At 34.6% G+C, this 13,877-nt stretch overlaps 1 protein-coding gene across 1 annotated transcript; it reads left to right on the top strand.

Moving 5' to 3' along the window:
* Window positions 1-338: 338 nt before the first annotated feature.
* LOC143051701 (uncharacterized) lies at window positions 339-5,410 on the top strand. Its single transcript, XM_076224612.1, has 2 exons — window positions 339-420; window positions 3,395-5,410. Exon 2 carries the CDS (start codon window positions 3,643-3,645, stop codon window positions 4,564-4,566), a length of 924 nt encoding a protein of 307 aa, XP_076080727.1. The 5' UTR covers window positions 339-420; window positions 3,395-3,642; the 3' UTR covers window positions 4,567-5,410.
* The last annotated feature ends 8,467 nt before the right edge of the window (window positions 5,411-13,877 follow it).

Below are 13,877 nucleotides of genomic sequence, written 5' to 3'. Positions count from 1 at the left end.
CAGAATCATGCAGGGAGAAGCATGTGACGAATTCAAATTTATGAAATATAAATTAAGCAGCTTGATTATTAAAACATATCGCAACAACTCTAGGACACATCAGTGCTTTTAGATGTGAAATATGAAGTTGCTTCAAAGATTGTTTATCTATTATTGTTTTTGTGCTTCGGGGTATCTATATCCGGCGGAGGTGCTCCAGAATGATCATTGTGACAATGGACTATTTGAAACTATTTGATATTTTAAATAAATTAATGTGACTGTCACTTATGGCTAAAGGCTATAAAATGTCATTTTGATTAAAGTATTGCTACAAATTTGTCATATCATTGAGTATTGTCTGTTTTCAATATATTTAAACAGTTTAACTATTGGATGTGAATATAGAACATACAGAGACGAGATAGATATATTAGGCAGGTAGGAGTCATAATTGTTACCGTTACTGTAAAACGAATCTTCCTCCACATGATGGAATACCTCATAATGTAATGCTGACATTGTCCATTGCTATTCTTTGGGTTTGAATTTTTAAAAATAATCAAACGTGAATGTGATGTTCCCACATTGATGTCTTCACGACTTAACCGTTATTTTAAATGAATTTACAAATAAATCACGAACCGTAACATAGATGACAAGGGACCCATCAAGCACCCAGAAGCCTCCTTAAATTTGTCACATGATTCAAATAATATTCATTATTATAGTGATTATAGTATTTATTTTTGTCGAGCTTGTGACATTTTTGTCACAAAAGCGAGCCATACCGATCCTAGGTTCCGGTGTTGGTGTCGGCAGCGTCATCATTTAGGTTCAGTCAGTCTGTGGTTAAAAAGTTTTTTAAAGACTTAAATAACTTTATCAAACCTTCATGGAATTTTATGTAATTTTGGCAGAAGCTGGTTTATGCATAAAATACAGTATCCAGAACATACAATTTGGAAATGATTATTTTCATTTTTGTCGTATTTAAGTGATTAATGGACCTCTTTTTACAATTAACAGTCAGATTCTGTCTGAAGTTAAAAAATTTCAGTCATCAATTACTTTTGTCAAACCTTCAAGGAAATTTTTGAAATTTGGACGAAGGCTTGTTGACCAAAAATAAACTATCAACAGCAAATTTTTGAAAATATTTCATTCAATTTTTCCGTATTTTGGAGTTTTATTAACAGTTAAGTAGATATAGTCTGAGGTTAAAAGTTTGTTAGTTTTACATATGAATTACTAAATGTCAAACCTTCATAGAATTTTATGAAACTTTTGCATAAGTTTTTTTTTATGCTTTAGAGATAATATCTGAAGCAAACTTTTGAAATTTATTTCCATTTTTCTGATAGATGGGCTTATTGTTTTCTATTGTTTGCACCTGTCCTAAGTCAGGAATCTGATGTTCAGTAGTTGTCGTTTGTTGAAGTGGTTCATAAGTGTTTCTCTTTTCTCGTGTTTTATATAGATTAGACCGTTGGTGTTCCCGTTTGAATGGTTTTACAGTAGTAATTTTTGGGGCCCTTTATTGCTTGTTGTTTGGTGTGAGCCAAGGCTACGTGTTGAAGACCGTACTTTGACTTATAGTTGTTTACTTTTATTAATTGTGACTTGGATATAGAGTTGTCTCATTGGCACTCATACCACATCTTCTTAGATCTATTAGGTGTTTTTTTAAAGTCAACATTTACAGACTGTCTGGGGTTATATATTTTGACATGATACATTTGTTAACCCTTATGGATCGTTACGGTTTATAAAACTTGGACTGAAGCTAATCTTTAAGACCAAGAAAAAGCATATAAAGAAAAAAGTTTGAGTTTTTCTTCTCCAAATTTTGTATTTACTAAATAAATGAACTCACTTTTAAAGTCAATATAACACGTTTACACTGACAGCAGGAATCACAGGAGAGACACAGGGTTACGCGGAACCCACTACAATGTTCATTTTAGACATTAACTTTACCTGTATTTTTTCATTCACTTCTTTATATCTTTGCTCAAGTTCATTATTATAAAATGTTTTACTATATAGATTTTTTGCAGACTCTGTCATAAAATTGAGAATGGAAATGGGGAATGTGTCAAAGAGACAACAACCCGACCAAATAAAAAACAACAGCAGAGGGTCACCAACAGGTCTTCAATGTAGCGAGAAATTCCCGCACCCGGAGGCGTCCTTCAGCTGGCCCCTAAACAAATATATACTAGTCCAGTGATAATGAACGCCATACTAATTTCCAAATTGTACACAAAAAACTAAAATTAAAATAATACAAGACTAACAAAGGCCAGAGGCTCCTGACTTGGGACAGGCGCAAAAATGCGGCGAGGTTAAACATGTTTGTGAGATCTCAACCCTCCCCCTATACCTCTAACCAATGTAGAAAAGTAAACGCATAACAATACGCACATTAAAATTCAGTTCATGTCTGTATATGTTTTTAGATAAATCTTTGTGTTTGCTAGTATTGATGTCGGACATACTATGATATACATATGAATACCATGAGTTTATAGACTGTTCAAGAAGGATCTTTTAAAGAGAATAATCAACTTTCAGACGAGTTTTCACTCTAAAGTTGATCTTCATACAAAAGAGAATATGGGGCAATTAAAAAATAAGTTGGAATCTTCTTCCATATTCAGATATTGATCGAAGGACATGTTCCGACTCATTCTTTTTTTTTTATTACAAGTACCTACCTACAGAATTTATTTTGATTTTATTCAGGGCGGACTCTACATGTATATATATATATAAGGGATTAAGAACAAAAAAATTGCGAGAGCAAATTTACAGATCTAACATTGTTGGGCTGATGTTTACAAAAAGTAATATATATATATAAAATGACTGAATAATAGCCAACGAAAAATCTTACGGGGCATATATATCACTTTTTTTAAATATAAAATTGAGAATATCCAAAGAAATTGTTTGTTCTGTCTCTACCAATTGCATCATAAGAGGATATGTACTCGTCAATACACCTTATCGCTATTTGTCCGCCATTGCTGGAAATCACACAGGTTCCCGTAAAATTTTGACGTCATAAAACAAAATGTCTGACGCCACAATGGAAAAGTGATTGTTGTTGACGTCAAAAGTTCAAGCGGACGGGTCAGCCGGGAATAGCGATAAGGTGTATATACCAAATTTTCTAATATGTAAGAATAGAACGAACCAAATTAAAAAACCAATAAACAGAAAAATATGCCTACTCGTATAGCTTTTGATATAAAACAGAACTTTGAGATAGCTTGGTTGTTGTTTTTTTCTTTTTTTTGCAACAAAGCGGGGTATACAACATAGATTTTGTATAGGTAATAAGCGTATAGGCGTAAGACAAATACCAATAAATCAATCAATCTTAATTTTGTTTTTATGTTCCTTACAGAGTCTTGCAAGAACACTTACTGGAAAACGCTTTATTAATATGATATACGGGGTAGACCAATAAGTCACAATAAATGGTAATCTACAGAGAGGCATGCTAGCAGAGACTGGCAATAAAGATTCTGCAAGTGACATTTGTGCTAGAGAACTTACTCAATAGTCAGAGTAGAGACACGTGAGAACACATATTGGTGAAAAAACTCATGACTGTGATGCATGTGGTAAAGGGTTTCTAGTTTACAGAGACACATGATAACACATTCTGGTGATAAACCTCATGAGTGTGATGTATGTGGTAAAGCATTTAATCTCCTTGGTAATTTACAGAGACACATGAGAACACACACAGATGAGAAACCTCATAACTGTAATATATGTGGTAAACGGTTTAATCAGTATAGTAATTTACAGAGTCACATGAGAACACATACAGGAGATAAACCATATAATTGTGAATTATGTGGTAAACGGTTTAGTCAGCATGGTATAATACAGAGACATATGAGAATACATACAGGTGATAAACCTTATGACTGTAATGTATGTGGTAAAGGATTTAGTGAGAAAGGTAATTTACAGAATCACATGAGAACACATACAGGTGATAAACCTTATCAATGTGATGAATGTGATAAAAGGTTTAATCATCCTAGTAATTTACAACGTCACATAAGAATACATACAGGTGATAAACCTCATAGCTGTGATGTATGTGGTAAAAGGTTCAGTGAGCAAGGTAATTTACAAATTCACATGAGAACACATACAGAAGATAAACCTCATGAATGTGATGTATGTGGTAAGCGGTTTACTCAGCTTGTTAGTTTGCAAATTCACATGAGAATACATACAGGCGATAAACCTCATTACTGTGATGTATGTGGCAAAAGGTTTAGTCGACTTGGTAATTTACAAAGTCACATGAGAACACATACAGGCGATAGACCGCATGTCTGTGATGTATGTGGGAAAAGTTTCAGTCAGCATAGTAGTTTAAAAAGACACACGAGAACTCATAGAGGTGACAAACATGATAACTCTCATGACTGTGATGTATGTGGTAAAGGGTTCAGTCAGCTTAGTAGTTTACAGATTCACATGAGAACACATACAGGGGGAAAACCTTATAACTGTGGTGTATGTGGTAAAAGGTCTAGTCAGCGTAGTGATTGACAAAGACACATGAGAATACATACACGTGACAAACCGCATGTCTGTGTTGTATGTGGTAAAGGTTTCAGTCAGCATAGTGACAGTGGTAATTTACATAGACAGGTGACAGTGGAAATTTACAGAGACACACGAAAACATGTACTAGCGATGTATGTCATCAAGGTGACAGTGGTAATTTACATAGACAGGTGATAGTGGTAATTTACATAGACAGGTGACAGTGGTAGTTTACATAGACAGGGGACAGTTGTAATTTACATAGACACACGAGAAAATGTACTAGCGATGTCTGTCATTAAGGTAAGAGTGGTAATTTACATAGACAGGTGACATTGGTAATGTACATAGACATACGAGAACATGTACTAGGGATGTCTGTCATCAAGGTGAGAGTGGTAATTTACATAGACAGATGGCAGTGGTAATTTACATAGACAGATGACAGTGGTAATTTACAAAGACACACGAGAACATGTACTAGCGATGTATGTATTCAAGGTGACAGTGGTAATTTACATAGCCAGTTGACAGTAGTGATTTACATAAACAGGTGACAGTGGTAATTAACATAGACAGGTGACAGTAGTAATTTACATAGACAGGGGACAGTGGTAATTTACATAGACACAAGAGAACATGTCCTAGCGATGTGTGTCATCAAAGTGACAGTGGGAATTTACAAAGAATTTACAAGTGAGTCTTAATGCCAAAAGAGATGCCGAACACCAAAAATAAGCAGATTGAACATAAATAAAAACAAACAAAAAACAAGAGATAGTCACAACCTTCTCTCAAAATAATCATAAAAAAGAAGATGTTATAAAAAAAATTATGATTGCCAACGAGACAAGGGACCAAATGACTCATAAATTAACATCTACAGGTCACCATATGGCTTTTTACAATGAGCAAAGCATAGTCAACAATAAAGCTCCGAAATCATAATTGTAAAACAATTCAAACGAGGCAACTAACCGTCTGATTAATATACCAAAAAATGAACGAAAAAAATATGTCACACAGCAACAAACGATAACCACTGAAATGTTCATAAAAGCTATTTAACAGACCTAATTATCAAATTATTGGCTGCAATAAAGAGGGTGGGGTTAATGTTGACCTCTTGCTTTGTCAACCATAAGCCCCTACCAGGTCCTTTTCCTGGACCCCCTTCGGAGTCTTTAATCTAGACTTTAAACAGGCCCATGTAATATGTGTCATTTAGTTTTGTCATGTCCCCTGTTGAAATTGACAATCTTGGTGTCGATGTCTCTGTGCAAACATTTTTATTCATGGCTCTTTTCTTGTGCATGCATGTGAATATCAGCTTGTGTCCCTTTTCAGTGTATTTCCTGACATAAACAAAGTTCTGTTAAAAATTAATAATAGTTAAATTACTATCATAAAAACAGTCGCAACTCATTATTCATTTGTTGGTTAATAAACCTCATATTTTACGAGTTAAAATCAATTAAGGAGCAATTCAGTTGGCAAACAAACAATAAAAGTGTAATTACAAATATCAAAATTCGCAAGTCAAACCAATAATTGGTCTTTATAAAATTTCTACGGCTAGGTGCGATTTCTTTATGTTATACGTTAAAAATAAAAATTCAAAATGTTTGATATCCAGGGGCTGATCCAGCCATTTCAAAAAAGGGGGGTGTCCTAATCCACGAAAAAGAAAAAAAAGGGGGGGGGGGTAAATGTCAGTTTTTTTATTGTATTGTGGTGTATAAGAACACATGCTAGTGAGGATTTACATAGACACATTAGAACACATGATAGTAAATAAGTGAAAACTTATGTAAACACACACAGTCATGAAAACCCATACAAGATATAAATAATAATTTACCTAGACACATGAGAACACATACTACATGTACTAGTGATAATTTACAGACACATGAGAACACATTCTAGTGATAATGTACATAGACACATGAGAACACATACTAGTGATAATTTACATAGACACATGATCATGAGAACACATATGAGTTAATAATTGATAAATGTCATTTATCGATATTTTTTGTGCTAAATAGTTTATATAAATCATGTTTATCGGTGACAAACAGAGAACACATACTCATGATAATCATCATACTAAACACAACACCTTAGAAAAACACATAAGTTCACATAAAATTACTAAAATAAGTTTAGAATAGTATTGTGTGTTTTATTTAGTAAGTAGAGAGTTTCCGGTTTTGTAATGATGGAAACTAGCTTGGAGACATGTGACTTGTGTGAGCATACTATATATATAACATGTACAAGTATTAGTAGAGAGTTTCCGGTTTGGTAATAATGGGAACTTGGACACATGTGACATGTGTGAGTATACTATATATATAACATGTACAAGTATTAGTAGAGAGTTTCCGGTTTGGTAATAATGGAAACTTGGGCACATGTGACATGTGTGAGTATACTATATATATAACATGTACAAGTATTAGTAGAGAGTTTCCGGTTTGGTAATAATGGAAACTTGGACACATGTGACATGTGTGAGTATACTATATATTATATAACATGTACAAGTATTAATAGAGAGTTTCCGGTTTGGTAATAATGGAAACTTGGACACATGTGACATGTGTGAGTATACTATATATATAACATGTACAAGTATTAGTGGAGAGTTTCCGGTTTGGTAATAATGGAAACTTGGAGACATGTGACCTGTGTGAGTATACTATATATAATATGTACAAGTATTAGTAGAGAGTTTCCGGTTTGGTAATGATGGAAACTTGGACACATATGACATGTGTGAGTATACTATATATAACATGTACAAGTATTAGTGGAGAGTTTCCGGTTTGGTAATAATGGAAACTTGGATGTGTGAGTATACTATATTGCTGATAAACTGAATAAATGTAAAACTGTTCTAAATAATGACTTAGATAGACATATATATATATGTATATATATAAGTAGATTGAGGGCTACTTTATATACCGGTAAATAAAATAAATGCGATTAAAGTAAAGTAAAATGGTGTTTTTTTTAATCTTACCCTTAAGAAATATTTACGTTAATTCTAAGTTAACAAATATATCATGTATATATATATATGCGATATTTTTCTAAATTTTAGTAGGATAGTTTATTTACAGAGACATGGCATGTGGCAACATATAAGGGTCTTGAAAAAAGTGGTTCATTCATCTCTTTATTGTCGAGCCTGCGACTTTCGTCACAAAAAGCTCCACATAGCGATAATGATCCGGCGGCGTTAGCTAATTGATTAAAAGCTGAATATTTTAGAAGGTGGAAGACCTGGATTCTTCATACTTTGTATATAGATGCCTCATGTTACGAAGTTTCCGTCAGTCATGCGCACATTGTCCAATGTCCATGACCTCATTTTCATGGTTAAGTGATTATAGTTAAGGTTTTATTTGACCTTGACCTCATTTTAACGGTTCATTTCTCAGTGTTAAGTTTTTGTGATTTGGTCTGATTTTTGTCGAGCCTGCAACTTTTTTTGCAGAAAGCTCGACATAGGGATAGTGATCCGGCGGCGGCTTTAGCTAACTTCTTAAAAGCTATATATTTTTAGAAGATGGAAGACCTGGATACTTCATACTTTGTATATAGATTCTTCAAGTTACGAAGTTTCCGTCAGTCACATGTGCAATGTCGTTGACCTCATTTTCATGGTTCAGTGATTACTTGAAGAAAAAGTTAAGATTTTCTGTAATGTTAAATTCTCTCTTATTATTAGTAATAGAATAACTTTATGTGCGTACCTTGCAGGGTCCTCATGCCCGGCAGACAGTTTCTCACTTGACCTCGACCTCGTTTCATGGATCAGTGAACAAGGTTAAGTTTTGATGGTCAAGTCCATATCTCAGATACTATAATCAATAGGTCTAGTATAATCGGTGTATGGAAGGACTGTAATGTTTAGATGTCAAACTGGCAGGTATCGTCTGACCTTGACCTCATTTTCATGGTTCAGTGGGTATAGATAAGTTTTTGTGTTTTGGTCTGTTTTTCTTATACTGTATGCAATAGGTCTCTATATTTGGTGTATGGAATGATTGTAAGGTATACATGTCTAGCTGGCAGGTGTCATCTGACCTTGACCTCATTTTCATGGTTTAGTGGTCAAAATTAGGTTTTTGAGTTTTGGACTTTTTTTCTTATACTATATACAATAGGTCAACTATATTTGGTGTACGGAAATATTTTGGTATCTATATGTCAGTCGTGCAGGTTTTATTTGAACTTGACCTCATTTTCATGTTCATTGCTCATTGCTCGGTGTTTAGTTTTTGTGTTTTGGTCTGTTTTTCTTAAACTATAAGCAATACAATTTGGAGTTTAGTATGGCGTTCATTAATCACTGAACTAGTATATATATTTGTTTAGGGGACAGCTGAAGGGCGCCTCCGGGTGCGGGAATTTCTCGCTGCATTGAATAAAATTGAGAACGGAAATGGGGAATGTGTCAAAGAGACAACAACCCGACCATAAAAAACAACAGCAGAAGGTCACCAACTGGTCTTCAATGTAGCGAGAAATCCCCGCACCCGGAGGCGTCCTTCAGCTGGCCCCTAAACAAATATATACTAGTTCAGTGATAATGAACGCCATACTAATTTCCAAATTGTACACAAGAAACTAAAATTAAAATGATACCAGACTTACAAAGACCAGAGGCTCCTGACTTGGGACAGACGCAAACATGCGGCGGGGTTAAACATGTTTGTGAGATCTCAACCCTCCCCTATACCTGTAGCCAATGTAAAAAAGTAAACGAATAACAATACATACATTAAAATTCAGTTCAAGAGAAGTCCGAGTCTGATGTCAGAAGATGTAACCAAAGAAAATAAACAAAATGACAATAATACATAAATAACAACAGACTACTAGCAGTTAACTGACATGCCAGCTCCAGACTTCAATTAAACTGACTGAAAGATTATGATTTCTTCATATGTACATCAGACACAATCCTTCCCGTTAGGGGTTTAGTATCATACCATCATAACATATATGAGGGGAACATAAACCGTGTCATGCCAACAACTGTTTTTTTTTAATAAATGTGTTTAGTTCCGAAGCTAAGACCCTATAAGTGAATCAATATTAACGCCAAAATATGCAATCTTTAATGACCTGAAATCAGTATCGTAACTATATCCCTTCTTAATAAGTCTATTCAAAGGTTTTGTTAGTTTCTGAGGTGAATACTGACACCTTTGTGCTTTATAACGAATATTTCCATAAAAATTGGATGTGAAATACCTGAACGTATAAGAAGTCTGCATGTTGAGCTATATTTACGAATGATGTCCTTATACCGATGATAAAATTTAGTAAATGTTTTGACCAGTTTGTGATATCGAAAACCCTGGTGTAATGATTTTCCGGTAATACACAAATTGCTCTCGTTAAAATCTAAAACATTGTTATATACACGAGCGAATCATACAAGTTGAGATATACAAAACACCGTAAGATGGTGACAAGGGAACGTCACCATCTAAAAATGGATAATTAACGATAGGAAATGAAAATTCACCTCTTTTATCATAAATTTTAGTATTCAGCTTTCCGTTAGTGATGTAAATATCGAGATCGAGGAAAATGCAGTGGTCATTGTTAGTATTAGCTTTATTTAAAGTAAGTTCAACAGGATAAATTTCTTTAATATACATACTGAAGTCGTCATTATTGAGAGCCAAAATATCATCCAAATATCTAAAAGTATTATTAAATTTGTTTATCAGATGTTGTTTCGATGGGTCTTTGCTTATTTTTGTCATAAATTGTAACTCATAGCAATACAAAAACAGGTCCGCAATAAGTGGTGCACAGTTAGTCCCTATTGGAATTCCGATAATCTGACGATATACGGAATCCCCAAAGCGAACAAAAATGTTATCTAGTAAAAAATCAAGGGCATATATAGTATGAAGACCTGTTGGTGACCTTCTGCTGATGTCTGCTCTATGGTGGGGTTGTTGTCTCTGACACATTCCCCATTTCCATTCTGAATTTTATGTCAACTATATTTATTGTATGGAAGAATTGTTAGCTGAACATGTCTTTCTGGCATGGTTCATCTGACCTTGACCTCATTTTCATGGTTCTTTGGTCAATGTTTAGTTTTCTTGTTTAATGTTAAGCAGTGGCGGATCCAGAACTTTTCATAAGAGGGGTCACTAACTGACCTAAAGGGGGCCCCGCTCCACTCATGCTTCAGTGATTTTCCATATAATCAAACAAATTTTCCCCACAAAAAGGGGTGGGGGGCTCTGGATCCGCCTTTGTTAAGTTTATGTGACAGTTGTAATAAGGGGACGACCATTTGATATTCTGGGGGGGCCAGGAGGATTTGTTTTTGATCGGTTATTTATTTTTGTAAACTGAGAGGACAGATTATTCATTTTCTGCACTATTGAAGCAAGATTTTTCATTTTCATTTAAGCAAGGGACTGATTATTCATTTTTTACCACTATATTTATGATATTCGAAAACATACAATTTTTTAAATATTTGTGTACTTAATTATGAATAATAAGATATAGGAAGATGTGGTGTGAGTGCCAATGAGACAACTCTCCGTCCAAATAACCAATTTAAAAGAAAGATAAACCATTAATACATGTATAGTCAAGTCATTGTGTACCATTTAATCAGAATACTAGTAGAAATTTAAAGATTCAAGATTTCATTCATAACCTCAGACACATACTTGTGTACAGGAGGACAATAAATACAAACATTTTAAGATAATACATAGCGAGACAGGACAAACGAAACACAAATACATAGTAATAAGTAAAAGACAATTGGTATAATTAGATTAAGTATTTTATACTTTTCTTAATGAAATGAATCATTTATATTCCCTAGCAATATACACATATTGCATACATACATAGAATTAAAGTTAATTTAGTTTGGTTTTTACCTAGCCTCTTTCTAAAGTATGGTCAAACATATTTTGCCGAGCGGAGCGATGCAAATTTTTTTTTGAAGGGTTTTGGAAACGCTGAAGGACCAATAAGCTAGAGACCTGCTGAGTTATTTATTTTCAATACATTGCAAGTCAGGTAATTTATTTTCAAACTACCACAGAACAAACCATTTATTTTTGTGATTATCAAGGCTGAGTTATTTATTTTCAAAATCCTCCTGGCCCCCCCCCCCCCCAGAATATCAAATGGTCGTCCCCCAAAGCTATTTATTTAGAACTATCAACATTAATCAATGATTAGTAAAGAAGGCGAGATATTTCAGCATGTGCACTCTTGTCTTAAACTATAAGCAATAGGTCAACTATATTTGTTAGCAGTATAGCTCAAAGATTCACTTGATGGCCAGTTTCCGTTCGGTTCTCTTTGGTTTTTTTTTTATTCCGCACTTGTAACCATTATTCTCTATTCTGCCGGTAAAGCCTATCCATGCGGCCAGTTTTTTTTCTATCTTAAGCTATTTATTCCGCTCGTGTTGAACAATTTCCCCTATTCTGTAAACATAGTAAAGCCTCTCCACAGGCCATTTTTATCTTTTGCTTTTTTATTCCGCTCGATCGTTTTAACCATTATTCTCTTTTCCGTATACAGGCCTATTCATACGTCCATTTTCTATTTTTTTTTTTTTGCGGATTTTTGGTAAGACCCATCCTGGTTGGTAGGTCGGAAAAGATATACAAAGAAATAAATGCCGGGCATGTATACTCATCTTGGTATTAAATGGACATTACAGTCATGCCTCGAAGACCTCGACTCTGCAGACGATATATGCCAGCTTTCCCATAGCCATGAAGACTCACAAAACCAAGTCACCAACCTTGAAACAATTGCAAAACAAGTAGAACTGTACATAAATAAAAAGAGAAAAAATCTATGAGGGTAAACACAAAAGTGAGAGATGTTAAAATTGAAGATGTTCGAGAGTTTACATATTTATCATCAGTACATCAGGAGGGACAGATGAAGACATCCAATCAAGAAAAAGGAAAGCTCAACAAGCCTTTGCTATCCTTAAACCAGTCTGGAGGAGCAAAGCACTCAAAACAAACGGTCCGAGTACACAGTTATTTCGTAGTGCATTTCTTTTAGACAATAAATGAAAATTAAAAAAATCCCACCTGCGCTTTCTCAATAATATTTTTACAGTGTGTTGTACAACTTTTGGGACAAATAATATCAAAATTATAGAAAACTTCATCAGCTCTAACTCAAAGTATGGACAATTGTATGTTGAGGGGTCTTGAAATCCTTTGACAGCTTCCGAAGTGCTAATTTTTTACCTTTTTCAGCTGGACCTAATCACTACTTTACATTAATATTTATGACCCATTTTTTTTTACAGTGTCATTTAATCCCCCAACTTGCAATATGAGGCATAAAACATGGAGAAATAAATTGGAAGGGGTATAACAAACATTGGCAAGTAACACACTGTCCACACTAAGGACTATTTTCATGGTTCTTTGGTCAATGTTTAGTTTTCTTGTTAAATGTTAAGCAGTGGCGGGTCCAGAACTTTTCATAAGAGGGGTCACTAACTGACCTAAAGGGGGGCCCCGCTCCACTCATGCTTCAGTGATTTTCTATATAATCAACCAAATTTTCCCCACAAAAGGGGGGGGGGGGGCTCTTTTTCCGCCTATGTTAAGTTTATGTGACAGTTGTAATAAAGCTATTTATTTAGAACTATCAACATAAATCAATGATTAGTAAAGAAGACGAGATATCTCAGCATGTGCACTCTTGTCTTAAACTATAAGCAATAGGTCAACTATATTTGTGAGAAGTATAGCTCACAGATTCAGTTGATGTCCAGTTTCCTTTCGGTTCTCTTTGGGTTTTTTTTTTATTCCGCACTTGTAACCATTATTCTCTATTCTGCCGGTAAAGCCTATCCATGCGGCCAGTTTTTTTTCTATCTTAAGCTATTTATTCCGCTCGTGTTGAACAATTTCCCCTATTCTGTAAACATAGTAAAGCCTCTCCACAGGCCATTTTTATCTTTTGCTTTTTTATTCCGCTCGATCGTTTTAACCATTATTCTCTTTTCCGTATACAGGCCTATTCATACGTCCATTTTCTATTTTTTTTTTTTGCGGATTTTTTGGTAAGACCCATCCTGGTTGGTAGGTCGGAAAAGATATACAAAGAAATAAATGCCGGGCATGTATACTCATCTTGGTATTAAATGGACATTACAGTCATGCCTCGAAGACCTCGACTCTGCAGACGATATATGCCAGCTTTCCCATAGCCATGAAGACTCACAAAACCAAGTCACCAACCTTGAAACAATT

The sequence above is a fragment of the Mytilus galloprovincialis genome, chromosome 11 (genome assembly GCF_965363235.1).
Source record: "Mytilus galloprovincialis chromosome 11, xbMytGall1.hap1.1, whole genome shotgun sequence".
NCBI classification, from domain to species: domain Eukaryota; kingdom Metazoa; phylum Mollusca; class Bivalvia; order Mytilida; family Mytilidae; genus Mytilus; species Mytilus galloprovincialis.
Note: the sequence above shows the minus strand (reverse complement) of the source record. Positions and strands in the feature narration are given on the sequence as shown.